Source organism: Nelusetta ayraudi, unplaced genomic scaffold, assembly GCF_046127955.1.
Source record: "Nelusetta ayraudi isolate G7.1 ecotype Tasmania unplaced genomic scaffold, CSIRO-AGI_Nayr_v1 ptg000015l, whole genome shotgun sequence".
Classification (NCBI taxonomy): domain Eukaryota; kingdom Metazoa; phylum Chordata; class Actinopteri; order Tetraodontiformes; family Monacanthidae; genus Nelusetta; species Nelusetta ayraudi.
The window spans coordinates 5,001-25,159 of NW_027466065.1; the positions used below are offsets into that span (position 1 = coordinate 5,001).

A 20,159-nucleotide genomic window follows, 5' to 3' on the forward strand; every position below is an offset into this window, starting at 1 on the left:
TTCATTTTATTTATTTTTTTTACTCACCTTCCCCACAGATCCCTCTGGGTTTTATTTACGCTTAAGTATTCACACCACGCCGTGTTTGCACTGTATTTTTGTGTTCTTGCGCCGCCTCGCTGGCGTGTGTGTGTGTGTGTGTGTGTGTGTGTGTGTGTGTGTGTGTGTGTGTGTGTGTGTGTGTGTGTGTGTGTGTGTGTGTGTGTGTGTGTGTGCTTGTTTTCCTTCCACTACCTTTCTTGTGCCTAAATGCTGTCTGTCACATTCATGTCAGGTGTATTTCTAAAAAAAAAAAAAAAAAAAAAAAGAGAGAGAGAGAGAGAGAAAGGAAAAAGCTTTCAGACCCAGGCTTTGTGCTGCTTGGGTCGAGGCAAAGGTTCAGTTTAAGGTTCATAATTTGCAGATACGAGACGGGTATGGATTTTACTTTTTTCGTCTTTTTTTCCCCCCAGAATAATGCTGACATTCCTTTTAGCTCTGCTTATCTTGCATCCTTAGTTCAGAGTCTTTATAACCTCATGCTCGCGGCTGAATATGTTTTTTTTTTTTTTTGTATCTCCCCCTGTGAATAGGAAATAGAAAAACAAGATAAGAGCGTGCACACCAAATACCCTGAGAAATATGCATCTGGAGGTTGAGAATGTGTAGCTACCTGTTTTCGAGAAGGGAGGGAGGGGGAGGGTGCGGGGGGGCAAGAAAGTGGCAGACCCAACAAAGCCTGAAAAACACCTCTGTGGTTTAGAGAAACAGCAAGCTGAGGCTGGATTGACACAAGCTGCAAAACTGGAACACACCTGCTTTTACCTAACGAGTCCCCACGCGCCGCAACCTGCCCCCTCCCGTTTTTTTTTAATGCTAATAGTGTACAAACTTTTACAGTCCTGGCCAAGAACAGATGCAACGGGGCTGCCAACCATCTCGTCTAGACAGTGACCTCATCAGGAACACCCCGACCCCCCCCCCCCGCCCCTACAAAAAAAAAAGAAAAAGAATACAAACAACTCAGATTTATATTCGTCCAGCATTAAAACTGCCAGAAAAATAGAAATTAACATCTTAAATCCAGCGAGTGCAAAAAATAACAACAACACGGCTGGCTCCAACCCAAGGCCCCGGCCACAGTGAGTCAAAAAGCAAACAGATTCGTGCGGACAGCCCTCGCCGGACTGGATGATCTGCCAAAAGCATTTGCGCGAGGTCGGCAAGACATTAAGCATGCAGTGCGTGGCACAGATAAACACTCGTGCTGACAGGTGACACGCTGGATTAGGCCGCGGCGACGAGACGGATCTTATTGTTCACGATCAACTCAAGTATGATGCATGAAGTTCAGCTTTGAGGTTTGTTCCTGCCGTGCCCAGACGTAGCGCGCGCGATGCATGTGTACGGACAGGAGCGAGCAAGTTGGCTGTACCACTCGTGAGTAGACGCCATTATGAAGCCAAATGATGGCCGCTGCAAGGTCTTGTGGTTTGTAATTGGTCCCTAATAACACGGTACAAGGATTGGATTGTAATGAATAAATGGTTCTCCACACTGTGAATGTAACATGGCCCAGATTTCTCCCATTGTACCTCTACCATCCTACCATTCACAGCAGTCTGTTTGTGTTTTCACTGGATCCTTCTCAGAGGAACAATAAGTCTAATCAGATGTTGAAAGAATGCCCCTCCGTGTCACTGACGTGCATTGGAAGTCGTGTTCTTGTCCTGCACGTTGACTGGGACGCGTTCAAAAAAAAAGAAGAAAAGTCTCACTAGAAACGTTCGCATTAACGCTGTTTTGGCAACGTCAGCCACCGTTCCCTCAAGAGACGTCTCTCACAATGGGGACCAGCCGAACACAAAGAGAGAGAAGTCGGGGGTGCAGAGTTATTGTAAAATCTTTATCCCAGATTTTTTTTTTTGGAGGGGTTGTTTTTTTTTTTTTCTCCAATGCTCCAATCAAGACATCAAAATTGTTTGTGTGCACGTCGACGACGCAGAAAAGCTTTGTTGGTCAAAATACTCGTGTGTGCCGCCGGATGGCCGCACACTCCACCAAGTTGTCAATCACGGAGCAGCAAACGCCCCTTTGGGTACCGTGCTTCATCGTCTGTTTTACTCCAAATGGGATAAAAATTTATGCACACACGGTTTCATTAGAGAAGGCTTTTAACCGGCGACCGTTAACTCCTGAGAAGAAGAAAAAAAATTAATTACTGAGCTACTTAATTAAGCGAGAAGGTGGGTCATTTCCTTTTAAGACCACAAAGACTTCACACTGACACACAAGCGGTGCCTATGCACCATTGCTGGCTGTTGGAGGTAGTGCAAGTTAGGGCGAGGGTCAGGATATAGAAAGACCAGCGAATTGTCTGGTACAGTGATTGCACTGTGATGGAGTTCAGACTGTCTTCCCAACACCCGCTACACCGTCCATCACCCGTCAACGACCCCGACATACCCGAACTCCTGGGCTGATGTATGTTCAGATTCAAAAAAGCAAACAAACAAAGTGACCCGTAGGACCCATGAGATTTTTGGCTTTATATGTTCTGACAGACGAATGAGTGAGAGGACAGATGGACAGAAGCAGGTTTAAATAAAGTTAAATTCCCAGTCATTGTCACATCCTGAAGGATGCTAAATTTGTTCTCCGCATTTGACCCATCATCCCCTCAGGGAGCGGTGGCGCGCCTGGGATCCATTGGGTGATCTAACCGCCCAATTCCAACCCCAAAAACTGAGTGCCAAGCAGGGAGGCAATGGGTTCCACTTTTACATGCTTACCTAGCCAGGGACCGAACACACAACCTACCAGTCTCAAGGCGGACACTCTACCACTAGACTCTAAGCTGACTTCCTGAGCCAGAGGTTTCTAAGAAAAGCAACCAAACAAATAGGACATATTCTAACAAGTATACTTCTTACCCCTTTGTAACACAGCGGAGTTTCCTGTCCTGGTAAACACCACTTTGTGTTTACCAGAAAACTTTTGAGTGTTTACTTGAGGGTCTTTGGTTTGTCTTGATGAGGTTCTGCTCTCTGCGTACCATTTGGACCCATATCCCATATATCTCAAGGGTTTACTACCTCTGCTGCACGTCGCTGGAATTACTTGTGCCACAAAATGAAATGCAAAGCAACAGATTGTGGCATTGCTGGGCAATAACTCTAGACCAGGTGCCCTTGAGGACGTATTTGGTGCTTGATAGCGCCGGGGAGGTTTGTCCGCCACAACGTGGAAAAAGCCAAGTGATTCTTCCGTGCTGCAAGTCGTATCTTTGCTGTACAGCCTTGTATCATCTCATCTGTTCAGAGCGACAGGCTCCCCCATCTGCCCCTTCCATCCACTTTTAATCCGCTTTCTCCACTTACATCAGTGGCGGCGGCTTCCGCGACACTCAAACAAGCTGCGCTCACTATTACCCTCACGTCCTCTTGCTCTTCAAATGATTCTACTGTTGTGCTCATTGTCAGTCACTCTGGATAAGTGCGCCTGGGTAAACGCCTCAAATGCAAATAAAGTTGTGAAGGGGTCTCTTGAAAAGTCGGGCAATTTAGAGGTTAGCCGTAATTGCTTCTCCAGGCTTCCCGACTGAAAGTGAACTGGGGATGTGAGCACCAGTGGGCCACTGGTGCAGGTGATAAATATCACTTATTTGATGACAAGGCATCACATGAGCTCCAGCATCCCGGATCTGTTTTTTTTTGTTTTAACTTTAACTTTCCGAGCTGCTGCCGTTCTTAATCTTGTATTAGGCTGTTTATTTAGCAATGTATCACCGTCGCACGTTATCATTCAGCCGTGCATTCGCATTACCATGATGGATGGCAGCACAGGAGCTTAACAAAGCAACTTGAGAGCAGATATAGATCAATCCATCCATTCATTTCCTTCCCCCTAATCTGTGGCTGTGTAGCCGCGGCAGCAGCCCCAGCAGACCATCATGGGGTCTTCTTCTCTCTAGCGGAACGCTCCCTGACGCACCCAAGGTGAGTCCTGAAGTCCTTGGCCAACACCACCATACATCTAGTTGGACATGCCTGGATCACCTCAAACCAGTTCAATTTCATCAGATGCGCGTTTGTTGCATCGCAGCTCCGGCAGTCTGAAGCCCTCAGGTGAAAATACGCCAGTCTTTTTCGCAGGATGGGCTGGCAGGAAAAACCATAAAGTCTGCGGTTTGTTTCTGAGAATCACACAATAAAAACTCCCTCTTAAAGGTTGAGCGTATTTTACCGCTACGCCAAAAGCAGCAACAGTACAATTCATTGGCATTTTAATATCTAATTAGAAATAATGCAGCTACTTGAAGAGCAGACTGGAGCTTTGCCTTGTGGCTCGGCACTACCAGTACACTAGTTGTATTATTGACATTTTTTAACTTTCCGTCCCCGTCGTTTGCAACAACTCCAACGTGTTTAATATCCTGGTCTGAAATCTAAATCTTAATGAAAAAGGAGGACCCAGGTCTTGACCCTCCTTTGCCAGCAAAAAATATTCATGATATTGCCTTCCTCTCCTGTGGATGCCATCTTCCTGTCCCGATTCCATTTTCCCGCCGTCTCACAGAAACCGCCGCCGCCACCTGAGGCAGCCCTGCTGCCCGCCTGTCGAGTTCAAACGCAGGGGCCCATCTTTTCTAGTCCCCTCCGGCCTCTCTGGGGAGGATAAGTGCATTACGGTGCATTAATTCATCCATGTCTTTTCAAACTTCAAATACCCGCCTCCCCTCCCCCGCGCCACCCTTTTTTCATTTTTTTTTTCACTCTTACGGGACTCAAGGACTTTCAGGCGAGAGCCGCTCTGTTTACCTTGTACTCCCAGGTGAGACATTTCCATTTGAATGAAGCTGCGGTCTGGTTTAAATATGAAGTTTTCAAACAAACATGTTTCTGCAAGACTTTTTTTTGCCGGCATTTCTTCTATACCGCCGAATCCGTCGGCGTCCATAAGTGCCTACGCGTGTGGCGAGGGCACATATGTGCCAGTGCAACCCGGTGTTTGCATATGTTACCAAAAGTGCTTAAATCATGTCTGCGTTTGTGCCCGGGGGTGTTATTGAGCGAGATGTTTAATGCATACGCATCACCTCACCTCGCTTGAATTCATGCAAATCTTGGCTATTCGTCGTTCCCAGCCCAAACTTCTCGGACTCCAAAACAAAAAAGAGCGCCCGCCCGCCCCCGATCTCACCCCCTCCCTCCCTCCCTTACGTCCGCCTTCAACCTTGCCTGCAGCGCTGATAGGATGAAAAAATGGATAGAAGCACCCCCAGAGGAGGCGGGTGGGGAATGTCCATCTGTGTGAGCTGCATTCAAGGACAACAGTGTTATCCACTCTGGAACAGTATGAAACAGGCCAGTGTTTTCGGCGGGGGTCTGGGGAAACGCAGGCTTCTGGACGAACTGTGGACGCCACTGTTGTCTTGCCAAGCAGCCAACTGTGATGCTGCAGATTAGACGCGAGTCATTGACTCCTTGTTTGTGTCAGCGTGCAACCCCTTCCGAGGTAATGAACAAATCTGGCCCGTTCCCTGTGATTGGAGTGGCGATGAAGCAACAGGGGTGTCTGGGCTCGGTCCTGCTCGGCTCGGCTAAGCTCGGCTCAGTTCGGCTCGGCTCCGCCCCTCATGAGAGCTGCAGCTAATGCGATTGTACAACATGTTATTCAGCCTCGAGGTGTTTGGCTTCAGCTCTATCTGCTTATCTCTTTTGATCTTGTTTTCTCTTTTTCTCTCCTCCCCTTCTTCTCTCCTTTTTTTTGTTAACTCATCCTTTAATGTACCCCTGACTCCCCCTCCACCCTGCACCACCCCCCATCCCTGCTTCTTTCGCTTTTTTGTCTTTCATCTCCCCCTTCCTGTGCCGTCCTCTCTGTCAGAACCAATTCCACCTGCAGATGTCGGCCCGCGTGCCTCCGTCGTCCCTGGGGAGCCTGCTGCTGGCCGTGCTGCAGGGGGGCGACAGGGGGGGCCACGGCGAAAGCAGCTGGGGGGGAGCCGCCGTGATCTGCCCCGGCTGGGAGGAAGGGGGAGACGGCTTGCTGGCGCACCTGCAAGCCCACAGCGGATCGACCTGGCATTTGTGGGACATCATCAATCTGACCCACACCACCGGGGGCGCCGACCAGCGGGGGGATGCCAGCGAGGAGAGGAGGGAGGATCAGAGGGAGGAGGAAGCTCTGAAGATCCTGTCCGCCCGCTTCCTGCGCTCCCCTTCCCCCATCTCCTCCGTCCTCCTGCTGGGCTCTGACCCCGAGTGCGTCTCCTCCGTCCTGCGGGCCGCCCAGCGCCTCGCGCCCTCCCTGCCCGCGCTGCAGTGGATCATGGGATACCCCTTGTCGCCGGACTCGCTGCACACTCTGGGAGGGCCCCTCGGACTCCTGGCCTACGGGGAGGTTGGCCGCAAGCCCATCAGCTTCTACATCCGGGATGCCTTGCAGCTGATTGGCCGAGCCGTCTCGGCGGCCACCATGGTGAGGCCGGACCTGGCGCTCATCCAGAACATGGTGAACTGCTACGACAAAGCAGGCCGGCGCGAGCTTCCTTCTTCCGGGCACTACCTGGCCAGGTATGTTGATCAGTGTTGTTTAGATTACTCCATAAAAGTAATGCAACTACTGATTACTTCTTTTAAAAAGTAATCTAACTACTTCTTGAACTACTTTGTTTCATAAATAATCAATGACTAATTACTAATTACTTTAGTTAAAAAAAAAGATAAAGTAACAGTTGAGAACCACAGTATTCTTTGATTTAGACGAGATGATCTCGAAATAATGTTTGTATTTCCAGCTTTTAAACCCAAATCACTGTCTTTTGTTTAGCCGCCGCCATGCTTGTTTTGGTGCGTCGTCGCATATCAATGACGTTGCATGCACGGCTGCATCGTCAATCTGCGAGATTGTTGTTTTTGGTTGTTTTCCTAAATATCAGACATTTTGTGGGTAATAAGACATTTTTATCTTGCAAAATGTTTCATAAAAGTAATGGAATAGTTACTTGATAAAGTAATTATGATATAATTACCATTTTTGCCACAGTAATCCCATTACATTACTCCATTACTAAAAAATTAGTAGTAGTTTAATTACAGTAGTGGATTACTTAGTATTAGATTACTCACCAACACTGATGTTGATTCACTTTGATTGATTCCTGAATCCTGATTTGGAAGTCCCTAACTGACCCTTCGCTAAGCCCCGCCCCTCCTTGGTTACTACAGCCAAGCATGTCAAGCTTTCACACCACAACTTCACCCTTGTTGTAATGACTCTGGTCGTGACGTTAGCATGTGTGCATTAGTGTGTATGTGTGCACGTGTGTGTGTGTCTATCCCACACGCTGACCTTTTCATAGCTTACCTCGGCTCTGCCCACCAGTCTGCTATTACAAAGACGCTCATGAATAGGAGCAATGACGCCTTTACAGATACTTCAGCAGAGATGCTATTCTTATCCACGACTTGAGGAAATTACATTTCATAATACATGTCTGCTATAAAGCTGAACTGAACTGGAATTATAGGACATTCAGTGCAGTGATAAATAATATTACAGTGAGGTGGACACAATGGTCCATAGTGTTCATGTAAAAGCTACCTAACAAAACAGTGTAAGTTGTGGCCCGTGTGTGAAGGAGACATTGAAATAGCAGAAACATGTCAGAGGCATGTTGTGCCTCTTCACAATGTTCTCGTACAAAGCAAAGTCCACACGTAATTAAATCATTAGCCAATTTAAGCTTGTTTCATTTTTGTGTGTTTAGCATTAGCCCAGCACTAGCTAAAGTAAAATATCCTGCTTCCTGGAGCTGGTGGTTTTCCATCTTTGGTACGCACACATTGACTCCCAACAACGGTCCCTTTGCTTTAGGCCACTTGGAATTTTCAAATTTAAATTCTTCACCAAATGCTTCAAAACTGCACGAGTTGCCCACGAATATACGAAGGACGCAGGGCGAGTGCATGTTTCTCAATTTATCTGGTCAGACTATCGGCGTGTCTGCAAGCTCGTTACCTCTCTGAGTGACGTGGCATTTTTTTTTTTCCGTTGCCGGCTCCACTCTCTCCCGTATTGCACGCTTGGGTTGCTGCCCTTGTCTGTCCTCTGCGCCACGGGGGTGGCGACGTCTGAGTAGCGCTGTCATGCTAAAAAGAGGGCATGGGGAGGGAGCATCTTTATGGCATGCAGATTCACAGAGTGACACTGGGGAGTTTTTTTTTTGTTTTTTTTTTTGTCTGCTCCGGCGGCTCCTTCAATCCCTGCAGCTTCTGGAAAGGGTTCCCTGACAGCTCTCACAGGTTTTGTCAAGGTGCATTTGGTGATAACGCTTATACACGACATACGGGAAGAAAAAAACCTTTTGTAAATACATATATTAGACCGGATGTATTGCTTTTGGTAAAAAGCAATTTAAAGAAAATGTCTTTATGTGTGCATGCAGACTAATGAGCCTGAAACATCTCCTAATCCGTGTGTGGCAGCTGACGAAGCCGTGAAACGCTGCAGTCGCCGTCCATTGTAAAAAGAATTTCCTGCCAGGATACGTTTCCCGAACGGAGCGACGTATAAAAGTGCACCAGGCCCTCTTCTGTGCTCGTGCTGTTGCGGTGCGAGGAGGATTTGTTGAAACTGAGCCGGTGCCCTCGCAGCGTAAACTTTTAAACTGGCACCTGCCAGCGGAGCAACATCCGCAGTCGTAATCGCAGCGCTGCAGCCGCGGCGCCGGCACGAGTGGAGCGGAGTGGGCCGTCTATTCCCGAAATAGGATGGGCTGTCTTTTCCAAGGAAGAAGCACTTAAGCCCTAATGAAGTAAGGAGCAGTTTATTTGGACGTTCGTTGTTGTCGGAGCACAAAGAAGTTTATGGGTTTAGCGCTTCTGTGCCGCTGTGATGCTGGAGTGGCTTCTACCAAGAGGATCAAGTAAAGTGTCGATGTGAATCATGACTTCTGACTTTGCATCCTTGCCCTTAACCTTGCAAGGGGAACTCTGCCGAATCCAAAGAATTAAAATCAATGACAGTTGAAAAGTGTCACGGTGGATCAATGACTGACGTCCTGTTTGTTGTGGGCACCGGCTGCTGTAATTACCTCGAGGCTCACATTCCCAACAACCGTGGAGCCGCGCTCATCCGTCTCGCCGAAACACCGGTACAGACAGGAGCGCCCAAAAAACATTGCGAGGTTTCCGAAAAAAATAATTACCTTCCTTTGTGAGGCAAAAAAGCAGAGAAGTGCCGTTCTGAAAAAAAAAAACCCACAGAAAGTCAGGAAGAAGAAGCTGGTAAGCCTTGTAAACCGAAGAGATTATTGTGTAGTAACATTGTCTTTATCACGCCGCAACTCGCAGGGTAAATTCAAATATTCCCAGCATTTTGTTCCTTTGGCATGTAGACTGTGTTCTGGGCTGTCGGTTCTTGCTTCTGTTGCCCTGAAGTGTCTTCCAGGGGGCCGGCGGCTCAAACAGGGAGGGGGTTCGTTCACGATGTTGTGGACCCCTGAGAATTTTTTTTGTTGTTGTTGCCCAGCCAATGATCCTCTCAGCCATGAGAGTCAAGATGCTCTCTATGGAGCGGCGATATGTGCGGTGCTTGTTCCGGAGTGTTCTTGGGGAAAATGCAGTCACCGCTGTGCCTCCTGAACGCCGGCTGCTGTGTTAACGCTCCAGGTCAGCCCGTCCTATATAATGGAATCGTTGGAGACCCTCCTGGCACAGACCCTGCTGTTGAAGGACGAGAAGGCCACAATCATGTCCCTCCTCCTCGTCTCGGTGGCGTTAGGGATGAGATTGTTTTCCCGACACCAACAACACTGAGGTGTTTTTTTTTTTCTCTTCGATGACGTTTTATGTCTGAAAGACGTGGTGTGCCTCGATCGTCTCCCTTCTCCAAAACGCTTCTGTGGGCTCTAATAGATGGATGGGTAACATAAAGCTTAAACAAAACATAAAACAAAGCTTTCAACAAGACTGGAAAACATAAAGCTGTTTAAAATTTCCGGGGGAATTCATCAGATTGTGGCTCTTTTAGATTTTTGCTGGCGAAACACTTTCCTCCCATCTCCTTCCTCCTGGTCGAGCTCAGAATCGGTTTGTTTTTCTGACAGCCGCATTGATTTAGCGACTTGCTGCTACGGTGGCAATTTTTTTTTTTCATTCATGCGGCATTTTTACAATGTCTAGAGCACCTGTAATGTCTTTTCTCTATTGTTTGGTTCTACCGCGGATCTGTTTGGGTTCCATCTGATGCTACAGCAAGGCTTTCCATTTCAAAAAGCCTTGTGCGGGCTCTTGACCAGGTGGATGCGTGAGATTGTTGATCGTTGTGACGTTAAAAGGAGAAAGAAAAGCATTATATTGTTTTCCAAAGCTACAGTCCCTTCAGCAGCACCATAAAAAGATAACGCCAACCAGTATGTCGCCGGACCAAAAGTTGGATCCACCTTTTATGGACGGGAAATAAGAACGGCCTGTTGGTGTCGGCTATTTAGATCCCCTCAGCCGACAAAATGTTGTCTCTGACCTTTGCTCGCAGCCTGCGAGCGGCAGATAAAAGAGGATGTTCTGCCGTGCACTCGGAGCGTTGGGGGAAGACTCGGTGCCCTGTGGCGCACCGCCTCCTGATTTGTTATCCTCCCCCTGCCGCCGCCCCCCCCCCCCACACACACACACACACACACACACCCACACACCCACCCCACCCCACAACAGCCAGCCGCAGCTCCGGAGAGTCCTGACAAAGCTGCAGGAAGTGAGAGACTTCCACGTGGAAAAAGGCAATTAACAGCTCAATGCCCAGGAGGGAGGGGGAGGGAGTCAGGAAGGCAGGGGTGGGGGCGAGAGAGGATGTCTGTAGATATAAGCAGAAGTGGGGAGGCTCTGAGGGAGGACAGGAGCCACCCCACCACCACCACCCTGCAAAAAAAAAGTGCATAATATTCCCCCTTTTCATTTGAAGCTGCGCAGCAAGAGAGGAGATATGACAAAAGCCACCTTTTGATGTACGGCTCCTCCTGAATGTCCAGCATCAAAAAAAAGATCCCTGGGTCGCTGCCACCAAAAGGGGGGGGGGGGACTAAAAGAAGAAGGGAAAAAACAAACGAGTGGAAGAAATAAGACAGACTTGAAGGAATGGAGAGAAGGATCTAGAAGAAGAGGAGGATGTGCAGGACAGACAGATGGATGGAGAGTTGTTGCTATCGAGGTTGGATGTGCCATTTCACATCACAGATTAGAACCAGCTGCTGTGTCTCCTCCCCGCAAGGAGAACCAACTTCAATATTCCAAGAGAGAGAGAGAAAGAGAGAGAAGGGGGGAGGAGGAGGCTGTGCGAGGGTGAAGGTGTGCTCCGACCAAAAGTGCAATGTAATCACTAGGGACGCCTGCGTTGCGTCGCTCAATTGTAATTGGATCACTGTTTTGATTATCGCTTCTGACACTTTGGAAAAAAAAAAAAAAAGTCTTATAGCCGTGTGCCCCCCATCCGGGTTCGTCCTCCAATGTCAGTTCTTAAAGGTCCAGTGTGTAGAATTTTGCCTTGTTTACAGTATATGGGCAAAAGCGTAATATACTGCCCATAAAAACACAGTGCAGTAAAGGTCATGGTTTTCCTACCCGTAGAAAGGCTCTTACTTGTGTCTAAGAATAACCATAGAGCAACTGTCTTGCTCCCAGTGAGCTGCCATCTTGCATCTCTCTAAGGAAGCCAGTGTGGACATTTCAACTTGCCTGACCTCAAATAAACCAACGAAGGAGAAGGTGGACGAGGTACCGAGGTTTGTGTGCAAAGGCCACCGTAGTTCACTGGTAAGCTCGGGAGAGGGAGGGAGGGTGAGTAAAAGACCACTGCAGTCTAAAATGTAACCACTTGATGTTGCCGTTTCCTCTCAAAATCTCAGAATATTACACTTTTAACCTTTAAGCGGCGCCTGGGAGAAAGTCAATTCTGATTGGATGTCACGGTTTAGTGTCACACGATGTCGCCCGAAAGGGAAAACTTCTTTCGCCTTTACGGCACAGACATTGCGTGTAATGTCGCGTCTGCACATCAATTTTGATTTTGTAGTCTTGTGGCGTCGGCGGCACAGGTCGCTTTTTTATTCAGGTCCTGAACACACCTTAAGACTCTGACTGGCTTACAGAGTCATCATTTACCGGCCACTGACATTTACCCAGAGCCGGGTGTTAGCGAGAGGAAGGCCGCCTCGTCCCCCCCAGCGTGGCAGCGCTGACGGACTTATCAGTCCATTCAGACGTGCGCGCTTCCGTCTCCGGAGGCGACTCGTGCACCTAAAAAACAAACAAGCGACCCAGAACTTTGAGTAAGAAAGAGAGAGAGAGAGAGAGAGAGAGAGAGAGAGAGAGAGAGAGAGTGCCGTGACTCTCCGCTCTTATCTCCGCATCGTCTCTCACTTCAGCTGCTGTCTCTATCCCTGGGCGTCAGTCCAAAAAACGGCTGCTAACCGCTGATTTCTTTTTTACATACACACACACACACACGCACACACTCTTCTCTGCATGAAGCCCATAGTGGAAGTGCAGCCGCCGCCAGTGTAATCGCACACCAGTCCGAAGTGGGTTGGCGTGATGAATCTGCTGTCTGTTAGGATATGATGATTCAGCTGCGCTATTACCATGAGTGATTTCATCCTCCAGACAAGGCAGGCTAGCACTTTCACTTTATGGTGGCAGACACACACGCACACACAGAGAAAGGGAGCCACCGATGAGGAAACATAAGTTAGTGACAAAAGGGAATGTGAACGACTTTCAAATCAGGCGCATTTTTAATCAGCCTCCCGAGAGCTGCGGCGCCCCCATTGGGTTTTTATAAATCACTATTGTGTCGCCCAACTAAATTACAATGCGAGGGAATAAAAGGAGTCGGGCTCTGCTGTCTGCGAGTCTGTAGGGCCTGCAGGAGATTGTGGCCACCACAGTCAGGCTTCAACCTTTTTCCGTCCTGCTGGCTGCGTAAGGGGGGGAAGGGGGATTGACGAGGGTTGGGTTGAGGTGGGTGGGAGGGTGGTGTATCTACAGCGAGGCTTGGCCAACTTTGTTATGCAGAGGGAGGAGGAGACGGCGCTCCGGGTGGCAGACAGAGAATAAATACAAGGTCTCGCGCCTGAACAACACCATTATTCTTACATCGACTGTGCCTGGTCGTGAGACGTCTTGCACGTTGTCTCTTGTGCTGCATCCGATCCATCACAGTTCTACCGGGATCACTTAGTGAGGCTTCAGCACGAGATTCAGCACAGTCAGAGGCAGTACTTGCACATGAACAAATTGTTATCCTTAATTTTTGGGTTTTTTTGACATTTTCTTTTATTTATTTTTTTAATCAAATTTGTGGTACAACTTCACAAAATGCACTTTTATCCTTATTTTAAGGGCCAAAGACTGACCTTCTGGTGGCAAAGGTTCTCATTTTGAACTGATAACTTTATCGCTTTTCCGACTTAACATTGGTCCTTTAGAACGTTGTTTTTGTAGCAGCCCAGCCCAAACCCCAAACCGGCCGAAGGAGACACGAAGTACAGCCAGAGCTCCACTGTTGCATTCTGAGCATGACACTTGATTCCCCCCCAAAAAACATAGGGAACAAAACACATCACAGTTCAATCAGGGCCTTTTTCGATCCCAAATACAGGAAGATTGTGTTTTCAAAGGGAGCTGTCGACAACCCCTGTTCGCAGCGGGGGTTGAACTGTGCACTCATCTCGCCGACATACAACATTGCGGTGACAGAGGAGGGCAAAAAAAACAAACACAGGGAAAGTGCGAAAAAAAAGAAGGGAGGGAAGAGTCGACGGCTTCCGCAACCTTTCCCATTAACTGGAAGGGAAACTTGCCATTTCCAACCTTGACCCATGCGTAATCAACAGTCCGCGCACGGTTCAGTGCCCGTACCCGGCGCCATGATCCCTGCATGCCTTAACATTTAAACAGCCGCCCTCACGGTTCTCTCCCGGCGACCCCTCGACAGTCACCAGACTAATGAAGACACGCTCAAACGGCGTCGGCGGTGCTCGACATTGAGACATCACCTGACGCCCGCCGCCTGATCAAATGCTAAGACATGAGCTAACAATCCCCGCCGGGTTCAAGAGGGCGGGGTTAGATTTATGCGGCAGCTCCGCAGAGGGCTGCTCTTCTCTAATGCGTTCCGCCGTAAAGGACTGATGCGGTGGCCGCCGGGCGAGCGAGGCGAATAGCAATCACGGTCTGTACGGACTGGGCGGATCGGCGAGCGCCACGCCACGCCCTCGCTGCACTGCATTAACTTTTAATTATGACTTCGCCACAGATGCAATTAACCGTCGGAGGCGAAGGCGGCTGAAAGCGCCGCAGTCAGACTCAGAGTCAGACTGTGCGTGTTAAATAACCTAGTCGCTACAGTCTTAGCATGAATGCTAAGATAGTAGCCACAGCTTCTTCCTAGTTTTCCACCGCCCTAATTTTTAGCTTTAGACTTTGATGTTGGTTGTCTTGCCTGACCAGTCAGTAAAGTGCAGCAAAAGCATGATGTCCAACAAGAAAAAGACCGTTTAGATAAAAATCCAGCTATCTTAGCATCCATGCCAGTGTCATTAGCAGCAACCGCAACTCTCATCATGTCCAAACCTTTCTTCTTCTACCTTCCACCTCTTGCTCTGTAAAGGAATCTGACTGATTCTGGGATTTGAAAATTTTGATCGATTGGAATTCCTCCCTAAGGCGACACAGCAGGGGTCATTGAACCAACTTTTGTTTGAAGCCCTGACGTCAATGCTTGGGGATGTTGACTGGGCCTTCTTTAAATCCAAGCTTAAAATGAGTTACTCAGAATGACATTTAACACCCGGCGGCGCTGTGACATTTTATTTCTGTCTTTTACAAACCTTTTATGTGATGTCCCAGTGTCACTGTAAAGTGCTTTGGTCATCTTTGGCTTCCTGTCAAGGGCCGCATAAATCAAGGTTGATTGATGTCTGCTCCATCACTTCCACATTTGCTTCTTGCTTTTTCATGTGTTTTATTGCAGCCCACACAACGACCTGACATTTTCCACTCCTCACTTTTCATTCCCCCTTCAACAACTATGTATTTTTTTCTCTTTGTTTCTTATTCTTTTTTTCTTTTTTTTCAAGGTTTCTCTCCAACACCTCCTTCACGGGAGCCACAGGGTTGATCCAGGTGGATCCCAACCTCTCCCGGGTCCTGTCCTCTCAGCTCTTCCACGTCTGGAGCTTAAAGAGAGGAGCGCTGGGCCAGCCGGCGTGGGTGACCGTGGGCCAGTGGACCCGAGGCAGGCTGGAGCTGGAGGGGGGGATTCTGGGTCTGGTGGGAGGCTTCAGGAGAGGCTCGGGTCAGGGCCTGGGAGCCGGCGTGAGGGGAGGGGACGGCCAGGGGGACGGGAAAGCCGGGGGACGCTGGAGGCCGGGGATGTCCGTGGAGGGCCACCGCCTGAGGGTGGTGACGCTGGTGGAGCATCCCTTCGTCTTCACGCGGGAGGTGGACGAGGACGGTCTGTGTCCCGCTGGGCAGCTCTGTCTGGACCCCAGAACCAACAGGACCGAGGTCATACAGAGTCTCTTCAACCAGCTTCACAACCCTAATTCCACAGCAGCAGACTTGGAGGGAGTCGGTGAGTTTTGCCTTTTGTTTGCTTTTTTTTAGCATCTGTATTTAAAATTCAGACAGAACTCTTGAGTTTACCCTATATTTTCCGTTTCCCAAGTGGGGTACGACTTCTAGTATCTGGAAGCTCAAAAGTCCTCTCATGTCAGCTGACAGATGTCTTGCATCGAATGTCATCAGCGTCACCGGCAAGGGTTCCGCGGCTCCGCCGAGACTGACATAATAATCAAAGGGAGATCACGACACGTCAGTACGAATTGAAAAATATTCCCGGTGTGGTGATCAGGGGTTCAACTCTGCAACTGGATTTTAGTAACACACGATCACAGAGAAGCCAAGATTCACTGAGAGTGCAATAAAAAAAAATCCTGGCACTATCATTTACAAAATGATCAAAAATAGCAAAGAAAAACATGGGCAAAACGGGATTTGGTAACTTGAAGTGTTAGTCTTGTTTGTTTGTTTGTTTGTTTTGCTCAATTAAATCAAATTGCGTGATGGCACTTTTTCTGAGATTGAGGCTGAAAAAGCGAAACTGGCTGAAAAACCGTCTCTTGCTGTCAGAGCTGCCAGAGGACCTGAGGAAGTGCTGCTATGGCTACTGCATCGACTTGCTGGAGAAGCTGGCCGAGGACATGGGCTTCACCTTTGACCTCTACATCGTGGGCGACGGGAAGTACGGCGCGCGGAGCGGGACGGGCCGCTGGACGGGACTGATCGGGGACCTGCTGAGCGGAACGGCTGACATGGCCGTCACCTCCTTCTCTATCAACTCTGCCCGGAGCAGAGTCATCGACTTCACCTCGCCCTTCTACTCCACCAGCCTGGGCATCCTGGTACAGTGACTCCCAGTCATTATCATCATCGTTAGCTCGCTGGGGTTTGTCATGTGATGGTCACCGGGGGGTGGGTTTGTGGGTAGTGCTGCTCACAGTGCGCGCATCCTCAAAAACGCTGTGGTTCCAATCGGTGTCGCATACAGGTGGTCCGCAGATTTAACATTGTCAAAGAAACAAATTGAAAGGATATTATTTTTATTTACAATGGGGCCACGAGAAATGTTTGCCAGCCGACTTACCGCAGTGATCATGAAAAGTGCTTTTAATTTGTTAACGTCTCTCCCCTGGATGACGTCCTGCTCGCTGCAATACAATCTAAGTGCAGGACTGTTTGACCAAGGTCCTACATTATACTCTGTTATAGATTAGTATTTCTTTTTAAACTCCTAGAATCCTGTGTTTAAAAAAAAAAGGACATTTAGCATTGTATTCACTGCCACACTTAAAAACAGTGCTGCTGGGATTACTCCATAAAAGTAATCCAACTGCTGATTACTCCTTTAAAAAGTAATGTAACTACTTCTTTAACTTCTTTGTTTCATAACTAATCCATTACTAATTACTCTAGTTTAAAAAAGATAAAATAACAGTTGAGAACACACTGAGTCCTGCACGTAACGTACAACAACCCACAATACACCTTCATTGACATTGCATGCACGGCTGCATCAATCATCAATTTTGTGGACATTTTTAGCTTGCAAAATATTTCAGAAAAGTAATGGAATCAATTATTTGATAAAGTAATTATGATATAAGTACCATTTTTGCCAGAGTAATCCCAATACATTACTCTGTTACTTAAAAAGTAGTTTAATTACAGTAGTGGATTACTTAGTAATAGATTACTTGCAAACACTGCTTAAAAAGGATGTGTAGCTGTTGGTTGTAGGATGCACATCATTTTGGGCTACTAAGTGATCAGAGAGGAGCTGAGAACACTTGGGAGTGTGTTCCAATATTTATCCCCTCTCATTCTTGACCTACAAGTGTAATCTGGAAGGAAGCTGCTTCCTTCCTGCCACTGCCTCTGAGAAATTCTTCAGAGTGCGCGGGGTTTTTTTTTTTCTAGGAGAAGCTTTATTCTTTTTTTTCCTTCATCTTCTTCTTCTTCCGAACAGACATTATTCATGTGCGACTCTTTGAGTGATGAAACGAAAACACAATCCGACAGAACTCACAGATGGAGCCGCTTTTTCGTGTGACCTCGCAGGTCCGGAGTCGGGACACCGCCGCCCCCATCGGCGCCTTCATGTGGCCCCTGCACTGGTCCATGTGGGTGGGCATCTTCGTCACGCTGCACCTCACGGCGCTCTTCCTCACCCTGTACGAGTGGAACAGCCCCTTCGGCATGACGCCGCACGGCAGGAACAGGCTGCGCGTCTTCTCCTACTCCTCGGCCCTCAACCTCTGCTACGCCATACTGTTCGGCCGCACCGTCGCCACCAAGGTACAGCCCACCACCACCACCACCATCACCACCACCTTGGGAGCCACCCCTCTGCGTGATTAATGGACATCGTGACGGGTGGGGGTGGGGAATTAGAAAGGGGAGGGGAGGCAGAAGACGGCATGCCGGCGAGGAGGGAGGCGAACCCAGAATATCATCCTCAGATGAGAAGAAAGATACAGATGGCAGGGGATGGAAAAGATGGATAGGGGAGGGGCCGAGGAGGTAGGCAGTGACAGAGTGGCGAGCCACGAGGAGGGTAATGCGCACGCGGGGAGGGCGAGGGGAAAGGGTAAGTGGGCCGACAGAGATTGAAGGAGTTACGGTGAGGATGGATGGATAGAGGTGGGAGAGGAGGGAGCAGGTAGAGGTTACCTCCCGCCCAAGTTGTCAGATATGAAGTCGAAAATAAGGCGGCGGCGGCGGCTGGGGAAGGTAGGAGGGGCGGGGCCCGTTCGGAGGCATGACGAGTAGGTGAAAGGGCAAATTGCGAAAATGGGAGAATGGGTTTCTGAAAGACTGAAGCCGCGTTTCCATCACCCCTAGAATTGCACAAAACCTAAATATAGCAACAAAAAACTGGTAACGGAAAGGCTGAAAATTCGAAAAACCTCTCAAATATCTCCAAAAGGTTTTTACGCTCTCGTTTTCAGACACATCGATATAGAGGTAAGTCTCAAAAGTGTCATGGAAACACTTTTTTTTTTTTTTTTTTTTTCGCATTTATGTGTCACCGGACGTGACTTACAGGGTCACGTGACCAGTTCACTCCAAGTGAAAATGGCATGTTATGTTTGGACAGAGAAGGAGACGGAATATTTTTTACAAGTAATCAAAGAGAGAAAATACAACAACCATTCTTGACAGCAAACAAGATGAGATTTTACGAGAATTACGGCTTACGCGCTTCACACCATTCAATGGAAACACCTGCAAATCGCAAATGTACTTTGTCAGAAATTTTAGAAATATCGATTTTATTTTTGTGAAAAAACTGTAATTGAAACGCAGTTAAAAAGAGGCGGCTGCTGAGGGTTAAATGGACAAAGCAGAGATGAGTACAGCCGAAACAATGAGGGTCACATGGGGATGGGCAGACAGGTTTGGGAGAGGGGGCCGGGGGGGGGGGGGGGGGGGGGGGAACGATCAGGGCGGGCACAGCTGGTGGTTCCGAGCCAGCAGAGCTCGGGATGAGAGCAGGAACAACAGAAACATGAGGCCCAGCGGCTGGGTGACCCCGGCTCATCCCACTCGTTTGGCTTCAGCTGTAAATACATCAAGCGCACCTTTTTCTCCCGGTGGCGACGCGGTCACGAGGCTGCAGACTGCCGATGGGAAAAAAAAAAAAAAAAAGCCACGTCACCGTTTCCCACCCCCAAACAGCGCCGCGCCCACCCACGCGTCCGTCATGGCGATAAATTATTCCGAGCCGTCAAACTCTCGCGCCCGCGCTCGGATAAAAAACTGCCACGTCGTTCCTTTAAATCATTCCCGTCTCCCGCCGCCGGCTGGCTTGGTGAGCGAACCTCACGCCACCGCCGCCGTGTCCCCCCCACTTTGGCAACCCCCGCCCCCGTTCTCATCGCTCCCCTGGAGGCGGCAGCGCGGACGACTCGGGTGGGGCGGAAGGCAGAGTGATTAGCCAGACCTCTGCGCACAATGGAAAGGTCACGGCTTTGATCATCGCAAACTGGCAGCGTGTCAATTAACAGGTTGCATCCATTAGCGGCTGCCGTGACCTGTCAGAACCGCCCCGCGGCCACGCAGAGCGGCAACCTCGGCGCGGCCTGGGTCACCGCCAAATTGTCTTGTTTCTTTAGGCCACGGCGGGAGGTGGGGTGAGCGGGGGGATGGGTGGAGGGGGTGGGGGGGTGCAGCGAAAGACAGCGGGCAAATTGATTGCTAATCTGCTAATGATGGCTTATTTCCCCGGAGTTCGTTATTGCGGCGTGCAGTTTTAATAAGATTGATCCGGGCCCGAGATTTAGAATGCAGAAAGTCTTCAAAACAAATCGTTGTGAGGGGGGGGGGGTGGGAGAGTGGGGGGTAACAGGGTCAGGGTCGGGACGGAGCTGGTCCTGCTCTGACCCGACGGTGCGTTTGCAGTCCCTGCTGAGCCAGTCGCGTCAGTGAAAGAGCCAGCGTGTGATGACAGGTTACGCTTATCTGTTGGTCTGAAGCGGAATTATTAAATATCCGTAAGATTAGCTATCCCTCGATAAATATAAATCTACAGGAAACAGCTGATTTAGCCCTGTGTTC

The 20,159-nt window shown here is 48.9% G+C and overlaps 1 protein-coding gene across 1 annotated transcript in view; it reads left to right on the forward strand.

The window, feature by feature from the left end:
• Window positions 1-5,868: 5,868 nt before the first annotated feature.
• The window catches only part of LOC142886187 (glutamate receptor ionotropic, NMDA 3B-like), a gene marked incomplete at its 5' end in the record, with an annotated part of 42,093 nt that continues 27,802 nt past the window's right edge, over window positions 5,869-20,159 (forward strand). The window contains 4 exons of the mRNA XM_076023145.1: window positions 5,869-6,557; window positions 15,119-15,615; window positions 16,173-16,444; window positions 17,661-17,897. Coding sequence (XP_075879260.1) covers window positions 5,869-6,557; window positions 15,119-15,615; window positions 16,173-16,444; window positions 17,661-17,897 — 1,695 coding nt within the window. The remainder of the gene's footprint in view (window positions 6,558-15,118; window positions 15,616-16,172; window positions 16,445-17,660; window positions 17,898-20,159) is intronic.